General features: G+C 34.4%; 1 protein-coding gene and 1 pseudogene across 1 annotated transcript; one reads left to right on the top strand and one right to left on the bottom strand.

Moving 5' to 3' along the window:
• The first annotated feature begins 8,391 nt into the window (after nt 1-8,391).
• Nucleotides 8,392-8,807, top strand: LOC140434002 (large ribosomal subunit protein uL14-like; annotated as a pseudogene).
• Nucleotides 8,808-11,578: 2,771 nt separating this feature from the next.
• LOC140434001 (uncharacterized) lies at nt 11,579-12,361 on the bottom strand. Its single transcript, XM_072521970.1, has one exon. The coding sequence runs from the start codon at nt 12,359-12,361 to the stop codon at nt 11,579-11,581; it is 783 nt and encodes a 260-aa protein (XP_072378071.1).
• Nucleotides 12,362-19,395: the final 7,034 nt, after the last annotated feature.

Genomic DNA, 19,395 nt, shown 5'->3' with positions numbered 1-19,395 from the left:
TTTGCTTTAATATCCTTTCAGTTAGATTATTTTGATTTTTCTCCTCTAGATCTCCATACCAGGCTTTGCTCTGATTTTTTTTTTATTTAAACATAGAGAACCCACATCAACCACCAATGGTTATTAGTGGGGGGAGATACACAGTAGTACAGTTTGATAAATTAAAGTTTATTATAAATGTTTATGTCTTTTAGAAACTGCAATAAATCCGAGATATTCATAAATTTTGAATAGGCTTTTCACGTATAAATTGCTTCAATGAGTTGTATCCATAGTAGGTTTTTTTGTTTTTTTTTTTTTTTTTTCTTGGCATAGACTTTTAGTCATTCAGCCAGACTCAACATGGTAAAAAAAAGATTGTCTGAGTTTATATTAAAATAAATATACAAAACAGGTAAACAGGGTCACTCTCTTCTCGCCTAGGGGCCCATCAAGGCATTTTTTTTTACATACAACACTAGGCCATAGTAGGTAATTTACAATAATTTCATCAATCAACAATTATTTTCAAAAACTCCTTATTTTTTATATTTAGTATTTATTATATTAAAAACATGTCTTATTTTGAGACATGTTTTTAATATAATAAAACGCTCAGAAGGCAGTTGATGATATTCAGAGAATAAAAAAATACCAATAAATACCATCCAAATTAGATGTAAAACCGAGAGTATTTTTACTATTTGCATATCTAATTATATCTACCACAATGTTTTCCAATAAATCATTTGTAAAAAATTCTTCAAACATTTCAGCAGTAGTTGTTCCTACCAGTGTATCCACCAAATTTTCATGATTTGATTGAATATTGATCCTTCAGGTAGAATTTTTGTGTAAATGATAAAATCTTTTTGCATTTAAATTGTTCTTGTGTAAAATAATGTCTTTTTTCGACTTAACTTTTTCGGTATTTTTCTCTAGAATATTTGATGGCTCAAGTTCATTATTAGTAGACTCGATTTTGGTTGATTGTATATTGTTGATGATTTGTATTTCATTATGAATTCTTTGGGTACTTCGGCTATTCTTAGGAGATCGTCATCGGCTTCATCTTCATCTGTTAAAGAATCAGGTTCCGGCAGTAGCACTATTACATCAGTCTCTTTAGTATCCATTTAATTAGGATAATTTATTATATCTCCTAATTCTTGTGAAAATAATGTTTTCGACACATCCGCAAAAAACATAAATTTGTAGACTCATAGTAAAAAGTATTAATTTACATTATTTTTACATTTATTGTCCAAAATAATATTCGTTAGAATGTAAGTTACTTACCGTGAAATAAACTCTCCCAAATTGCAAATTGCAATAAACCACCATCCAGGTAATATTCGGAATGCTCCAAGAGATAGTCTACGTGCTGTGTTGTGTATGGAGTCTAGCTTTGGGTCTTCAAGTCAACTTTGGTTAAACATTTTCACAGATTTTTCAATGTAGTTTCAGAACCTTACACATTGTAGTTGTTACAATCAAATACGTCACCGGTGAACACAAACATCATACAAGTCTATGCACCCACAGCAGACCATAATGATGAAGAAATATCAGAATTCTACAAACAAATAAGCAACCTTATAAGAGATATACCGAGACACGAACTCCTTATAATCATGGGAGATTTCAATGCAAAAATAGGTAACGGAAAAGAAGGGCAACATATTGGTCCACATGGATTAGGAGAGAGAAATCAACGCGGAGAAACAATGAGTATCTTTGCAGCTGAGCATGACTTAATCGTGCTAAACACATTTTACAAACTACCGCCTAGACGCCTGTATACGTGGAAATCACCTAGAGACAACGGAGAAGACGTTATTATTAGAAATCAAATAGACTATATGCTTGTTAACAAAAGATATCGAAATAGTTTCAACAGTATTAAAACCTACCCAGGCGCTGATATTCAATCTGACCACAATCCTTTAGTGGGCGTGTATAGAACTAAGTTAAAGAAAATACGCGGAAAAACTGTAAAAAAAAACATGACATGAGAAAACTGAAATGTAGCGAAGTAAAAGAAATAGTCAGCAAAACATTAAATAGAAAATTTAAAGAAATCGATAATACAACGGAAAGCACAGAAGATAAGATAGAATCCCTTAAGAAAACAATAGACGACATTAAAGACAATTTTATGAAGAACGAAGAAGGTAAGAATAAGACATGGATGACGACAGAGATTCTGCAACTAATGGAAGAAAGAAGGAAAAACAAGAACGATAACTCCATGTATAAAACATTACAGCGAGAGATACAGAGAAAGATCAGAGAAGCCAAACAGAAAGAACTGGAGAAAAAATGCCAAGAAATCGAAATTCTCCAAAGTAAATACGACGACTTTAACGTGCATAAGAAGATAAGAGAAATTACAGGTAAATGTAAAAACAGAAGAATAAGTAAACTTGTTAATGACAATGGAGAGATAATCGTGGACAAAGAGAGTATCAATGATACCTGGAAAAATTACATAAGAAATTTATTTTTTGATGAGAGAGAGAACCAGCCCCCAATATCTACGGAAACAGGACCACCTATACTAGTGGCAGAAATAGAAGCAGCCATAATATCACTAAAAGAAGGTACAGCTCCAGGACCAGACGGAGTACAATCTGAATTTCTTAAACTTCTTGATGATGAATCTTTAAGAGTACTATGTAAAATCTTCAATAATATCTATGACACAGGCAATATCCCAAAAGATTGGCTACTTTCAGAATTTATTACCTTACCAAAGAAACAGGGAGCAAAAAAGTGCGGAGAATATATGCTAATAAGTCTAATGAGCCATACATTAAAACTTTTTCTTAAAATTATACATCGTAGAATATACAAGCTATGCGAAGAGAGAATACAAGACACACAGTTTGGATTCATGAAGGGCGTAGGTACAAGAGATGCACTGTTTAGTCTACAAGTATTATTTCAAAGATGCAGAGATATGACTTGCGATATTTACACCTGCTTTGTGGACTACCAAAAAGCATTTGATACAGTTCAACACCAAAAAATGATGGATATTCTAACAAAAGCCCAAATGGATGATAAAGATCGGCGTATAATATAAAATTTATACTGGAACCAATCAGCCACAATAAAAACGAATTTTGGAGGTGAACCAACGGAAATGATCCAGATTCTACGAGGCGTTAGACAAGGTTGTATACTTTCACCTATATTATTTAATCTATATTCAGAGGAAATATTTAGTGAAGCCTTGGAAAAATGCGAACATGGAATACTTCTAAATGGAGAACGCCTAAACAACATCCGTTATGCAGACGACACCGTTATTTTTGCAGACAGTTTGAACAGTTTACAGCAACTGATAAACAAAGTTAATGAAGTAAGTGAAAGATTTGGACTTCAAGTAAATATAACAAAAACTAAATTTATGATCATCAGCAAAAATAAAGTTAGAGACGCTCAACTACTTATCAATAATACACCAGTGGACCGAGTAAAACAGTATAACTATCTTGGAACAACAGTAAATGAACAATGGGATCACTCACAGGAAATAAAATGTAGAATAGAGAAGGCTAGGAGTGCATTCAATAACATGGCCAAACTCTTTAAAAGCCACAATCTTAATCTGGAGATAAAAGTAAGGCTCCTACGATGTTATATCTTCTCAATATTGTATTACGGAGTTGAATCCTGGACACTAACTGAAGCAATGGAGAAAAAACTTGAAGCCTTCGAGATGTGGCTATACAGGCGAATTCTAAGGATATCAGGACAGATAAGATAACCAACGAGACCGTATTACGAAGAGTGGGCAAAGAAAGAGAGGTGATGTATACCATTAAAAGGAGAAAGTTGGAATATCTCGGACATATAATGAGAAACAGCACTAAATACAGATTACTGAAGGTAATCCTACAGGGTAAAGTATTCGGAAAGCGAGGAATTGGGAGAAGGAGAATATCATGGTTGAAGAACCTGAGGAAATGGTTCTCCACAACAACAACGAATCTATTTAAAGCATCAGTCAATAAAATAATTATAGCCAGAATGATTGCCAATATTCGGAACGAATAGGCACTGAAAGAAGAAGAACACATTGTAGTGGCCCCTTTTTTATGTTGGACTAAATGGCATGGTATACCAATCACTGCATCATTTGTCGATTCCGTATATCTGATTACACAGTTTCCACATTAATTGATGACTAGGTTCACTTATGTTCTGTAAAAGCTCTGCTATGATATCAAAATCGAACGATTTATTCCGTTTAAGATGTTTTATGTCGTCATCAACTTCAGACCTTAGGATATCTGATTCTAGGATTATTGGTGTGGTTTCTATCACTTTGATATAACTATTAATGTTACACGTTTTCCTTTTATAGAGGTCTGCGCAGCATTTCTTCCAAATTTCTATATCAATTACCATATTACCTGTTTCGTTTTCCCTAGCATAGTTTCTGAGTTTAAATTCGCAAGCAAACAGCTTCACTTTCTTAAAGAAGTATCTTGTTTTATTTGGATATACGTGGATTCATTATTATCTCTACATGATTATAAATATTACCATCTATCTTGACGACATTTTTATTGAATGTCTCTGGACAATAGATCTTTAATAAAAAATGACAAACCACGATATTTATTATTGTATTGCAATATATTACAGACATATTTTTGTATGTAATATAATGTTGTATTTGTATAACAAATGTATTATTTGTGTCATGACAGCTACTATCTGTAATATATTTTTTACTGCATGTATTGATGTATTTAAAAATACATCGAATTCTCTACCTTTGTTTTACACAACCATTCCAGTCCTTTTTTGTTCACATTAAGATTTAAAGCGCTCCTTCAGCTTTATTAGTAAATTTTAGAGAGGAGAGAAATGTTTGCAAGCCTTCACATATTAAAGATGCCAGCTACTGATTAATTTTAAATGGTCTGCTCGTAGTGATACCCCTTTGTCATGAAGTAGGGTAACATCCTAAGGTTCTGTAACGGGTCAATCTCGAATGCAGACTGCCCGACCCTAACTTGATGAATAGTTTCTTAGTGGTTGTGGTTCAGACATTAGCGTAGGGGTTAATTTGGATAATGGGAAGGAGCTGTCACAATATAAACAATAATAGTTGTTGAACATTGCAGTGACCTTAGTTATCATTTTGTGTCCTTTCGCACCTCTACTTTTTTATTAGGGATTTTTTTAATATATTCTTAACGATTTGTTCTTCATTTGTTGTTTATTTTTGCAATAAAATTGCAAATTACTCCACATATACTAAAATCTGACAATTTTTTTTTATCAAAGTGTCTTTTTTATGAAACTTGTGTAACAATCCAGGTAATTTTAATGACTCTCTTATTGTATTGCTTGACGTTAACTAATATATTGATTCCTTTGGGTCGTGAGTCCTAATTTCCAAACGCATACTTCCCGTGCCTCCTTTGTAACGTGTCAAAAATCCGATTGTTATAGCCTGTCCAATTTTCTCTATTTTATTATAAAATAACAAAATTTTTATTTCATCCTGTACCTATATTTTTATTTATGTAACTATCTTCTCAAGAAGTTATTTTAGGTCATATATATATATATATATATATATATATATATATATATATATATATATATATATATATATATATCGGTTTCAAAACGTCTTGCGTCGTTGTCCGATGCCTAATTTCCACGAATTTCTATCATTCCATTGTTCTTCGGTCAAGTCTCGGGAGCTCATTGCCTTTGTTATTCCCTCCTTCCATGTTCTTTTTGGTCTTCCTCGTTTCTTACGATTTGGTGGTATCCATTTCATGGCGATTTTTGGTAGTCTTGTTTCTGGCATTCTTTGAACATGGCCATACCATATAAGTTGTTTCCTTTCTATGTCTGTTGCCAGTGATCCATCTACCCCCATCCGATTTCTTATTTCATCGTTTCTAATTCTGTCTGCTCTAGATATTCGAAGTGATCGTCTAAATACATCCATTTCTGTTGCTTCGAGTTTTCTTTTATTGCTTTCTGTTAGTCTCCATGTCTCTGTACCATAGGTTAAGCTGGTTTTTATGAGAGATTCATATATATTGTATTTTCGTCTTTTACCAATTTCTGAGCTCCAAAGAACTCCGTTAAGGCATCCAATTTTTCTACGGGCCTGGGTTATTCGTTTTCTAATTTCCCTATTGTCTTTGCCTGTGGTGTCGAAATCAATTCCTAGGTAGGTATATTCAGTGCAGAATGCAATTTCGGTTGTGTCCATCTGAATGTTGGATAGTTCTGCGCCTATTGGGAGATATTTTGTTTTTTGTGTATTGAGTTCTAAACCCCACTTCTTGTATTCTTCCTGTAGTTTTCTGGCCATATATGTCAGGTCTTCTTTATCGTTGGCTATAAGGACTTGATCGTCTGCAAACTGTAGGGTATATAGGCAAGTTTCTCCCAGGTCAATGCCCATTCCTCTGCACTTTCTTTTCCACTGATACAGTGCTTTCGCCACGTAGATTTTAAACAATGTGGGGGATATGCAACACCCCTGCCGGAGTCCCTTGTTTACAGGAAATTTTTTTGAAAGTCTATTTCCAATTTTTATTCCCGACGTTGATCCTTCATAAAGCTGTTTAAGGGCGTTAATTACTGTGTGGTTAATGTTTGTTTCCTGCAAAACTTTCCATAGCTTTTTAGCGGGTACAGTATCATAGGCCTTCTGAAGGTCTATAAACATAAGGTGGGTTTCTTGATTGGTACTTGATCTTTTTTCTATTATTTGTTTCAAAACAAACACATTATCGGTGCAGCTCCTTCCCGCTCTAAAGCCAGATTGTTCCTCTTCTTGTTGTTTAGGTCATGCCAATAAAATACCGTAAGATCACCAACAGTAATATATACCTAAAAAGCTGCAGTTTGTGATGTGTGTCTCCGCCTCTGTTGGTTAAATTACCCAATTTAATTTGGTAAGTTTAAATGCATTTATTTTTTAATAATATCCTCTTTATTTTTCTTACTTTCACCTTTCAAACTTAATTCTTCATCTCTCCGACGATACGAATCTCATTGTTACAGTATTATATAGTTCAAGATTTAGCTGGTGTACAAACCTAAATTCTTCTACAATTAAGACCCATACTCCTCGCTAATATCTAGCCCTTATTATAAGAAAAATGACTACACAGTCACACAGCCACAGTCCGCACAGTCCCTTAGGCTCCGGACCAGCAGCTTAGTAGATTGGGCAACATCTTTAGTGTTGTTCCACTCTTTCTGCTATCTTTACGTTATTCTGTGCCTTTCTTCTTTCTTATGGCTGTAGTCAAATGCTCTCTGCTCTCATTGAGATGTCTCTTTTCTACTGCTAATACAAGCAGAGGCACACAACTCACAATATTCCAGAAGGCTGCCGCAGATACAGTCCTGTAAGTGCATGCTACTCGCAATAGACTCGTTCGGTTCACTCGTATCATGAGCCACTTGTAGATCGGTATATCTACCGCCGCACTTTAGACTATTGTCGTATAAATATGATAACTGACTATACAACATCGTGTAGGGCCCTCCTTCTTTTGGATTTGGGTCCTTCAATGTTGGGCTTTACCCTACCCAGAGCAGCTGTACTGTTCGCTGCCTTCCAGGTTGCAACCCGTATATGCCTTCCCCCAACTGACATATTGGTGAAGTATCACCCAGATATTTGACGCATTTCTTTGATATTAGCCGTGTATCTTCACATTGAAGTTCCATCACTTGTGTCTTCGTTTACCCTTCACAATGAAAGCTTAGGTCTTTTCTTCTACGAGTTCCAATCAGTGATCTTTCATCTAGTCCAGCTCGACGTTGCCCATATGCCTCAACTGAAATCGGAGATATGGTTCGTCCCACGCAACTACCAGCACAGTGAGATCATCCGCAAAGGCAAAGGAGGTTATACCTTTATATTCGCATTTCATGACCTCATCATATCCCAGGTTCCATAGCGTTGGGCCCAAGACCAATCCCTGTTGGACTCCAGCCGTTACGTCAATAAACGTGCCTTTCTCATCCATGATCTTTCTTTTGGAAAGATATGCCGCCATCACATTTCTCCCCCAATGCCAGCATCACCTCTTTTCACTGTAGAATGTTAAATAAATTTCTAATATTAAAGAGCAGCAGAGCCACTTAGCGCTGTGTCCCCAATGTTGTGCAATGCCTCGAGTGCACTTTTCTACTTGCAGAATCCGAACTGTCTTGGAGGGAGGTCTCCTCATCTCTAAATCGTATTGTCGGTCAGTCCTCGCAGCATCCTATCATACAACTTCCCGATGCGTGGGAGGGTGCATATAGTGCATTCCCAGTTTTATGAAGCAGCACCAACCTTGATGTTCTTCAAACATTAGAAAATGTCTATGCTTTAAGTCTATGCTTTTTTTTCAATAATACAAAATGTCCAAGAGAGGTAGTTCCGCAGGAGCGAAATTAAGGATATCCCTTGCTCTTCCTGTTGAAGCAGTAATTAATTGTGCAGATAACACAGGAACCAAGAACTCTTATGTTATTGATTTACAAGATATTGGTGGACGACTTAACTGCCTGCTAGCTGTAGGATCTTGGGGCATGATTGTAGCTGCAGTCAAAAAGAGTAAACCAGAACTCAGGAAAATGTCATGCCTGCAGTAATCATCAGGCAGAGGAAACCATTCAGAAGGAAGGATGGTGTCTTCATTTACTTTGAAGAGAATTCTGAGGTCATCGTCAACAATAAAGGTGAAATGAAAGAATGAGCCATCACTGGTTTAGTTGTAAAAGAGTGTGCAGATTTATGGCCCAAAAATGCATCAGATACAAGCAGTATTACTTGATATGTATAAAATGTGCTCCAAAAGCCACCCAGGCTCTGCGCGTCTAAGACCCTTTGTTGCTTCGGGCGGTATCTGTCTACTCTGGAAACCTACTCGTCTTAAGTGCATGCTATGCCTCGACTAAATCATCCATGGCAAATGGGTACGGCCTCCTCAGCTTATAATAACTGTTGTTTGCATTTTTGCAAAATACCCTCTGTCAGATGGTTCTAATAGCTCACTAGATACAAGTCGTCATAAACGCGGACAGTTTTGTTTTACCCGTAAATAATCATCCATGCGTAAAATAAAATGAGACAGTAAAAATGAGATAAATGAGATTTTGAAAAAGCCACGGTAGGGAAATTTTTCGCCAGGTACTGGGATTTGTCCCAATACCATCAATTTCTGTTAAGCCCATCGGAAAAGATAAGTTTTTTGTTATTAATTTTATGGTTTAGAAATCTATTATGATTTCCTTAACATTTTCACCTACCTACTTATGGGAGTAGAGTTGAAGCTTTATCCGTTATTTATCAATTTGTTCTTTGGAGAGCAGTTTTTCTTCTATTAAAAGAACCCGCAAAGTCTACAGTCAAAATATGTAAGTGAAACAAAGGAATTTACAGTAAATTTTTCCTTTTTTCAATTCTACTTCACCAGTTAATTACTAAGCTCAACATTTAATTTTAGTGGACAATACAAAAAAATATATACTTGTTATTGTCTTTATTTCCATTTTCGTGTACCTAGTGCAGTGCAGTGGAACAGTTTTTTGAATGTGGCAATTTTTTCATGTTTTAATCATCATTTTTTTTATATATAACACCAAATTTATATGTAGAGTGAATAGTAATAGGAGAGAAATTCTTCTACATGTATATCATGGCATCGACCAAATTCTAATTTTTCAGTTGTTTTCAAAAACATTCAACATTAAGACTATTTTTAGTCTTATACATAGTATACATAGTATTTTTGATTTCTCTAACAATCTTCTTTTCTCTTGGACAAAACATAAATAAATTCTAACGAGATTGCTAAACGACCGTAAGTTTGATTGTTTTTTGTTTATTGGCTATAGGTTTTTAAGAGAGGTTAAACATATTTGTTGTATTTTTTTATTCTTTTTTAAACCAGTCTGTTAACATGTTTAACATACCGAGTTTTCCTTGTTGCTCGAAAAAAAAACCAGGTGGAGCCCTTCTTCATTTTTATTTTGTTCAATTTTTGTCTATTTTCTTTCAGTTGGTATGATTCATTTTCTTCATTCTTCTTGACATCAGCATTTCCCTTCCTAACAAACTATCTGCAGACACACGTCCCAAAGCTCGCCGTTGGGTCCTTTAAAACACCTGAGTGCCGGTTTGCATAGTGAACGTATTTAGGGTATACCGACAAAAGGACGCGGAAAAAAGGACGCATAAAAAAGGACGCGGAAAAAAGGACGCGCGAAAAAAGGACGCGTGGAAAAAAGGACGCATATTATTAATGAAACACTATAAATAGTTTATTTTAATTGACAATAGCAATTACCCCCGTTTATCCCCTATATATAATTACAGAAAATGATTCTACCTAACCTAAAATCGGTTACGGTAAAAGTAAAAAGTCAAAAATATTTATATGAAAAAAAAAAATCGGTTGCCTGTAAAGTCGGTTTTACGGGCGAAGATTTTACGTGACAACGTCTTTTTCTCGGTAGAATATTTATTGATATGAATATTATTAAATTGCACAATAGGAACAAGGAATTGAATGAAAATAAGAATTGCACAAATTTTAACTATAGAAATATATTTTGTTTACTAAAACATTGTACATGTAAACTTAAACTTAACTAATTTCTATTTGAGTGATTTTGTTGAGGATAGGACGATGATAGGAGAAATATGAAATGAAAGGAAGTGTTTCTGCTGTAATGTGTCTTGAACGCCAAGAACGCTCGATAAAGACAGAGACACAAGCACGGAAGCACGCACCGATTCAACGCGCCTAATTCTCTAGTGCTGCGCGCGCAGCGGACCGATCATGTTTGAGTGGGAGAGAGACGCAAGGCATTCGCCAGTCCGGCGGGCCTCTCTCTCTCGTTTAGTGACTCACTGTAACAGACGTGAGCGGGCGTTACACTTTTTCATGAATGACTCCGAGCCACAACCTAATTTAAGACGTTGTCACGTCAAAAAACTTGCCTTCACACTTTATCCAGGCTTAGGACTGGCAGCAGAAGCTGGCGTGTTTACAAGTTTTTTTTTATTTTTTTTTAATTTTTTGCTTTTTTTGGAATTTTTTGTCATTTTATTTTTGATATTAATTTTTTTTGTATTTTTTTTATGTTTGCAACTGAAAATTGTGAGCAATGCCTCTCAAATATTCTAAAGTTGGCCTGTCAGCATAATCGGCAACAATAGCCCTTATCCTGTTTGCTGTATCTTGATATTTTCTTTTGCGTGGAGGTACATTGCCCGAAATGTACTGCTCTATTTTCAAAACATTTAAATCATATTCTTTTTTTAGAGAATTAATAAATTTCCAAATATTCGGATGTGCACTATTGAGAAGAGAAGAAAAGCTGTTGTGCCATCCTTCTACAGCATTATTAGTTCGAGGTATATCTTGGTCTGCCAAATCGTAACAATTCCATACATTTGCTGGAAAAAGGGGTTGTCTTCGATTTTCTCTTCTAGTTAATCTCCCTATCCAAGTGTCTTCAAAGTAATTAATCAGCGGCACTAGTAGTTCTTCATTTTGTGTATAAAAATCGCTATTGAGCAACTCCTCGTACACTCTGACTACATGGTTGTCTGGAACACACGCAATTGTCTTAGGTGAAGGAGAGCGAAGTCAGGATTCTCAATATATCTACGTTGCAATCCGGCACTTTGAATATGGCGCCACATATACTGCGAGAAATGAAAAAAACATCCGCGGATTCTCACATTTGGGAACTCAGTTTGTGCAGCATTCATTGCCGCTCTTTCAAAGTCCATCATTATTGTTGGAGGGCGCAAGGCCGGATTCAACACCTTTAGTTGCTGAAAAACATGTGTATAAGTCTCTTGTGTTTTGTTCGTTAGAAGTGCAAATACAGTCGGGATTACATTACTGTATCGCACTCCATGAATTGTGTATATTTGAGAAAACAATGGTGGTGCTGAGTTTAATGTTCCATCGGCATACCAATGATCGCATTGTTCCATAAATCTTAAATTTTTTTGTGTTGAAAATAACAAAATACGTTCTTCTTCTGGCCCGCTATCAAATAATAGAAATAGCTCACCGCCTGTAGTTGTTTTATATTCTGTAGGAAGCACAAGTTCTTCTAAATTTCTCGGATTTGCGGGCGTAACTCCTAGCTCGTTCCGAACTCTTTGCACAGTTTTTTTTAACGACGACACTGATGGAAGTTGTGCCGCAGCAGCTAAGGAAAGTCCTTGAGAAATTTCACTTACTACACCTTGGGTGGAGTGTTCCAGTTGTTGTGCAACTTCTTTCATCCGGTTACAAGCTTCTTTTGCTTCAATCTTTGCCGTGTCTGCAACGTGAATTATGTTCTGTGGATTTTGTAATTTCATCCACAACGGTATGCACTCTTCCTGTACATTTGCACTTATTATAAGTAGCACACTTCCAAATTGTCTTTTCACCAATCACTCGCTCTTTTTTATGGTGCTAGCGTTTTCACAAACGCTAACACCATCTTAACAGACTGATATCAATTTGTAAAATGTTTTCTTGTTAAGAACAGAATAAATTACCTACCGCGACAAGTTTCCCCTATATAAACAATTTGTTTAATGATGTTTTGTTATATCGGACCTTTTGTAATATTCATTTCTTAAAAACAATTATCAAACAATTAGAAAGTTTTATTTTCTTACTAATCGTTTCTATTTACATTCTTAACATTACCTGCGGAATTTACCAACCTTCCGGTTCGCGTTAAACCCTCATTAGACCCCTTACTGTGCTGCTACTTGGGTTTTTCTAATCCCATACATAATTCTGATAATATGGAATCTAACCTGTTTCAATACCAGAAATCTTGAATCAACATTATATTAGTATTTATTATTTTACTTAAGATATTTTAGTCCTAAGCCTCGATAAAATGTGAGGGCAAGTTTTTTTCATATAATTATTTTTCACTTTTTACTCTTACCGTAACCGATTTTAGGTTAGGTAGAATCATTTTCTGTAATAACATATGGGGATAAAAAGGGGGTAATGGCTAATGTCAATTAAAATAAACTATTTATAGTAATTCATTAATAATATGCGTCCTTTTTTCCACGCGTCCTTTTTTCGCGCGTCCTTTTTTCGGGCGTCCTTTTTTCCGCGTCCTTTGGTCTCGCGTCCTGTTTTCCGCGTCCTTTTGTCATAGATTTCGTATTTAGACCTGAAATTCTTCATTTATCTTAAATTCCAAGACAAGACTTCCCCTTGGGTTAACTTTTATGTTACCCACAGTTGTACTTAATTTCTTTGCATCCTTTTTTCCCATCCAAGTTCAAATTACGTTACAAACTGGCAAAGTACAGTGAAACAAATACAAAAAACTAATGATCACTAATGTTCTAGTGCATCATTTGTTTAAAATAAAGGGTGAGGTTTGCCGTTTAAGATGACTTAGTTCCACATATTTAATAGACTGATTTAAATAGAATTAATTAAAGTCAAAGCAGTACTAGAGATAATAGAGAAAGACTATCAATTAAAAAATATTTCTGCATGGTATATTTCAATAATTGTACTAAAATTGATTTATCTTTATGAACGATAATAAATTTTAAGTAAAATGTAATTATAAAAAACTATTTTGCTTTCTCGCCCTTGTACGATTCCCCATACGTATCGCCTCTGGTTATTTGCTTCGTCCAGGTAATAGAGAAAACGTCTGAGAGGTGATCCCTTGTCTTTCCGCCCGACGCCGACGGTTCTCCACTCTGAATATTGCATGGAGAATGGAGAAGTGATCGAATAACGGTCTTTCAAAGACGCGACTCGCTCAAGACACCTTGAGAGATTGCAAGAGATAGTCAGAAGTGTGTCTAGCAATAATTTGATGTAAATGATGTTTAACCAATTTACGTTGTCTGGAATGATTAGATCGAGATGTACTATGAAAAAAAAAATATAAAGATCAAAGTTTTTTCAGGAATTCTGAATTTTATTTCCATGTAATAGGAAATTAAACATTTTATGTTTGATATATCTTTCTCTTGTGTAAAATTTTTGAAAGATTTCCATTTCTTTGCAAAATCTTCCGCATGCTCAGAATCCCGTGGACAGCACACATATTTAACGAACGCGTGCTAGAGACCGTGCACAAAGAGCGAGAATTGATCAACATCATCAAAATGAGAAAGGTCCAATACTTCGGTCATATAATGAGAGGACCTAAATATCGCTTACTCCGGTTAATCATTCAGGGCAAATTCGAAGGAAAACGTTGGGTCGGAAGAAAACAACTGTCCTGGCTGCGTAACATTAGACAATGGACAGGTCGAACGGTCGAGGGACTGTTTCATCTAGCTGCCGACCGAGAATCATTTCATCAGCTTGTCAATATGACGATAGCCAACGCTTGAATACGAGCACGGCACACAAAGAAGAAGAAGATGAAATCTTCTTTTACGGCCATGACTAAGAAATGATTTCGTCACTATTTAAAAGGACGATGTGGCTTTCTCCATTCTACATCTGTTCCAAAGAATCACCCCATTTAGCATATTTATCCTTGTATCTAAATCTGTATCTTTCAATGAGTTCTTTATTAATATAAACTATAAATGAGTGTAAATTCTTTGCTTATGGGCATGTATTGTATCTTTTTTATTTTAAGACATATTCTATGTTTTCTACTTATTTCTGTTACTTTGTGTACAGCTCTTTAAAGACTTTAGTATCTATCAGAGAATATCACCCTATCATCGGCATTTTTTACAATATTTATATCCGTATGTTTATTTCTGTCCGTTTGTACATAATTTGGATTATCCAAGTTGTACCAATTTAATACTTTTTTATTGAATAGTGAAGATTATCTATGAACTAATAACAGTGATGTGATTTTTTTCTTCTTTTAATTACGTAACTATCAGAATCTTTTTATGTCGACAAATTTCAGAATTTGGTTAAAAAATAATTTTGATTGCATATAAGTACTTATCATTCTTAATTCAATACAAAAATATAGAATGATTATTCTCTTGCAATATGATGCAATTTCCCTAAAAATTTTTTATTCTTTACAAAGTAATAAAGGTTAGAATAGCTTTGTTTTAAATTTTTCATTTTATTTTTCTGTCCAAGCTCGTTTCCGTACGAAGGTAAATAAAAGGATGGCGCCCATAAATTTATTTTGATTATGTCGGTAGTGCTATAAAAGATGCTCTTAGGAACCTGTATCTTTTGATCTTTTTGATAAATCAATGTATGCACATTTTGGTAAATAGTGTGCCTACAAGGTAGAGTGGTATCCTGGATTTGAATATAACTGCATTTTTACCAAAAGATGCCCAAGCCGGTTTTATTCTTCTGTTAATTTCTGGGAGTGAGGAGTCAGATTTGTGTATTAATATTTGTCCCAGATATACATACTCGTCTACTGTCTTAAGTGCAGTGTTGTTTATTATTACATTTTTGATATTCACTAGTTTTCGTCAAGTTCATTTTTAGGCCTACTTCATTGTTAGCTGCATTTAGGTCACTTATAAATTCTTGTAGTTCTGCAGGATTCTTAGCAATCAGAACGATGTCGTCTGCAAATCTTAGATACCTGACATATTATCCGTTAATGTATAGGCCTTTATTCTGCCAATTTATTTTACTAAATTTAGTTTCTAGAGTTGCAGTATAGAGTTTTGGCGATATTGCATCGCCTTGTCGGACGTCTCTAGTAGTGAGAAATTCTGGAGGGTTTTCATAAATGTTTACCTTAGCTTTGCTTGTCTGTATATATTTTCTAGATCCAATAGTACATGCAGAAATAGAAAAAACACTCAATGATACACTCAACAACAACAACAATCACAACTATACAAAGAGAACAACTACAAGACAACATCAGAAAAACAAAGAATACATGGATGACAGAAGAAGTCCTAGAACTGATGGACATAAGGAGATCTTACAAAAATCGCAATGAAGAAAAATATAAAGAAACCTAGAAAATCATTCGAAACAAAATCAGGAAAGCCAAAGAAGAATGGATGAGCAGCAACTGTGAGGAACTCGGAGATTTACTAAAAAAAGTATGACTACTCTAATGCATACAAAAAGATTAAAGAAGTCACAAATATGAAGAAAAAAGTCACTACAACAACTTTAGTAGATGATAACAACCAAATAGTATCTAGTCCAGAAAATGTAGAAGATATCTGGGAAAAATACATCAAAGATCTGTTTGATGACGAGAGAACAGAACCACAAATGAATATAGTACAAGAAACAATACTTGATATATTAACATCACAGATATGAAACAGATATTTATATTTTGTCACTCTCTCTATTTGCTGTCCACCAAGGGTTAGTTGTTCATTATTTATTGGACTCCTTGATACTATCATAAATTTGGTCTTATCTGTGTTGATGACAAGTCCCATTTGAATGCATTCACTATTTATTGCATCTATTAAATTTTGTAGTTCTTCTATACTCTCAGCCATAATTACCATGTCATCTGCAAATTTCATGATGTTTACGATTTCTCCACCAATTCTCATTCCCTCTTTTGTTTTCCATAAGGCTTTTCTGAATATTACCTGTGAGTACACGTTGAAAAGCGTCGGAGACAAGACGCATCCTTGCCTAACCCCTCTCGCAATCGGTATATTATTTGTGGACGATTAATAATTTTATATATTATACAAGTACTATAGAATAGAAATAAAAGCAAAAAAACAATCGAAAATATGGAACACCATTGTAAAAACCATAATTACATATAGCTTAAAAATCAATATAGATACTTAGAAAAAATGTAAAAATTCTACAACAGAAATGGATTTCTGTAGAAGAACAGCAGACAACTCAAGGCTGAAGAAGGTAGCAAATCTATGAGTAATAGAGTGTTAGGTCGTATACAAATAGTTCCCGATATAAGTCTTCAGAAACAAACTATTGAATGAAAACCAAGTGGAAAAAGAAAAAGCCGAAGACCTCGAACAAAAAAATTATATGGAACATTAACAGAATGAATCGACCAGGAATAATAGCGGAAATTAAATCTAAATGGTACGATAAAAAGATAAGAATTTCGAAGAAAAGGTGGATAGATCAGAGCAAAAATGTAGATAAAATGAAAGAATTTGCCAGAACACTACAAGAAATGGAAAAGATGGATACAAGGTGAATAAAAATATAAACTGTAGCACTTACACTACGAAAGCGCATGATGATTTTTAAGAACAATACAGGAATAGATTCTGTTGTAGCTATGTTGCATTAAAGTGTTATAGTATAGATATTATTGCTAAGATGAGTCACAAATTTCATTGATTCAAAACAAACAATGTTTTTTAAAGTTTTGACATTGATTTTTCCAATTATAGTTGTATATTAAGAACTATAATACAAATTTGTCATACTCTCCATATCTTTGCGTTTTGCAATAAACTACCCTTTAAATTTTCTTTGTTTTATACCTAACCTGTAACTAAACAGGAGTTAGGGCAGTCTTTGTCTGGGGTCCAGATTTCGTGCTCGCTCTGATGCAGTTATCAGACCTTTCGGTAGGTTTATTGGATTTTGGGAACGATTTTTGTCCGAAATGGGCCTATTTTTATGCATAAGCCGTGGCGAGGACAATCAAATCCTCTTAATAAACGGTGCGTGTCGAATGACATCCGAGGAATTTAAAGAAATGCGTTTGTTAGTATTGTGTTTTGATACAGGTCTGGACTGATGGAAATACAAAAAAAAACAAAGCAAAGGTGAATTCTACAGGCAATAATCTCAGGTATTGAAAAATATAAAGGATCATCAAGAACTGATACTGTATTAATAATTATACATAAAAAATACATTTAGGAAGAAACGTAATTATATACTGACGATTTCAGTATATTTGGACAAAACAAAATCTTTTGAGAGGACCAATCTAACAAATGTTACACAAGATATCTAGTTAGATATCAAAAAATGTTCTCAGGTAACTGGATTCATTAGTGTTTTCCAAAAACCCAGTTGCCATACCAATTTCAATATATTTGTACCGGGTGGTCCAATAAGCCGATCTCTCGGCTATATATCAGAAACTATTCATGTTATAACTTTAGGAGAAAAAAATTCCTTAGTAAAAGTGGCCAAGAGAAATCGCTGGAAATAACTTTTAAGTTTCTGGGTTAACCGCCAGGGGGCGTAACCTGTAAAGAAAACTTTGAAAACCAGTCTTTTGGGAAATATGCCCAATTATAGTGTTAAATAGGTAAACTAGAAAGAGGCATAAATTCTGCACCATGTTGTTCAAGTACTTTTTTTTATTTTTTCAAATAAAGGGTGGAGGAGAGTGGGAAAGTATTTGTGGATAAATACCTATAACTTTGGTTTGGATCAACCGATTTTAACGAAATTAGTGTCATTAGAAAGAGTGTGGATGAATTAATTTACATCTACCATAAAATAATTGCATTTAGTTTTTATTGTCATAGGTAGAGGGTACTTTCGAATAGAAAAAATTAAAATTTGTGTTTCTTTAAAATGTTTAATAGAAACACCTATTTATTGTAAATTATAATGGAACTGAATTAAATTCGTAACAAAATGGCGCAAACCGCATGTTAATAGCTTTTGTCGAACTCGAGATATGAATAAAAACGCATAAACATAAGTAAGTATAGTATTGACTCAGTCTGTATTATAAATTAAATTAAAAAATAAGTCAGTAGGTACTTAGCAGAAGAATCTTAATGTTGATACCTATCATGACCATTGTTATTTCATATGACTAAAAATATTTTCTTCGAAACTAAGTAGGCTACGACAATGAATTTGACGGTGAGTTCATATTGTTTATTTATTGACAGCAGTCAAAACATTGTTAAGAAGTGTTATATTATAATTCGAATTGAAGATTGCACTTTTTTCAATAGATATTAATATTGGTAATATTAGTAATTAATTATCAGTACTAGTAATTCGTGATGAGTATATCAAATGCAGAATTGTATGATATGATTGGAGTTTATTTCGAATGTCACCAAAATGCCGCTATTGCCTCAAGTATATATTCTGTAAGATATCCTGACAGGAGACATCATGGCAAAGAAGTATTTGAAAGAAAGGCAAGAAGATTAAGAGAAACTGGTAGTTTTCATCGTCCTTGTTTTAAACGACGTAGAAGAGGTATGACTGAAGATAATTCAATCAATGTTATTGCTTTAATTCAACAGAATCCACATATAAGTAGTCGGCAAATCTCTATAAAATTAAACATACTTATAACTAGTGTACTAAGGATTTTAAAATATCACAGGTTGGTTTTTCATATTATAAAGTGAACGTTTAGGTCAGAAACTTGGAATTCCCTTTAAACTTTAGATTCAACTGTTATTTTAATATTCCGATAAAAACGGCAACACGGCGCTTTTATCCTTTTATCCGT

The sequence above is a fragment of the Diabrotica undecimpunctata genome, chromosome 2 (assembly GCF_040954645.1).
Source record: "Diabrotica undecimpunctata isolate CICGRU chromosome 2, icDiaUnde3, whole genome shotgun sequence".
In the NCBI taxonomy this organism is placed as follows: domain Eukaryota; kingdom Metazoa; phylum Arthropoda; class Insecta; order Coleoptera; family Chrysomelidae; genus Diabrotica; species Diabrotica undecimpunctata.
Note: the sequence above shows the minus strand (reverse complement) of the source record. Positions and strands in the feature narration are given on the sequence as shown.

What these genes read in the sequence shown, in the direction of transcription:
- LOC140434001 (XM_072521970.1), bottom strand. Translation starts at nt 12,361, where the DNA reads ATGAAATTACAAAATCCACAGAACATAATTCACGTTGCAGACACGGCA.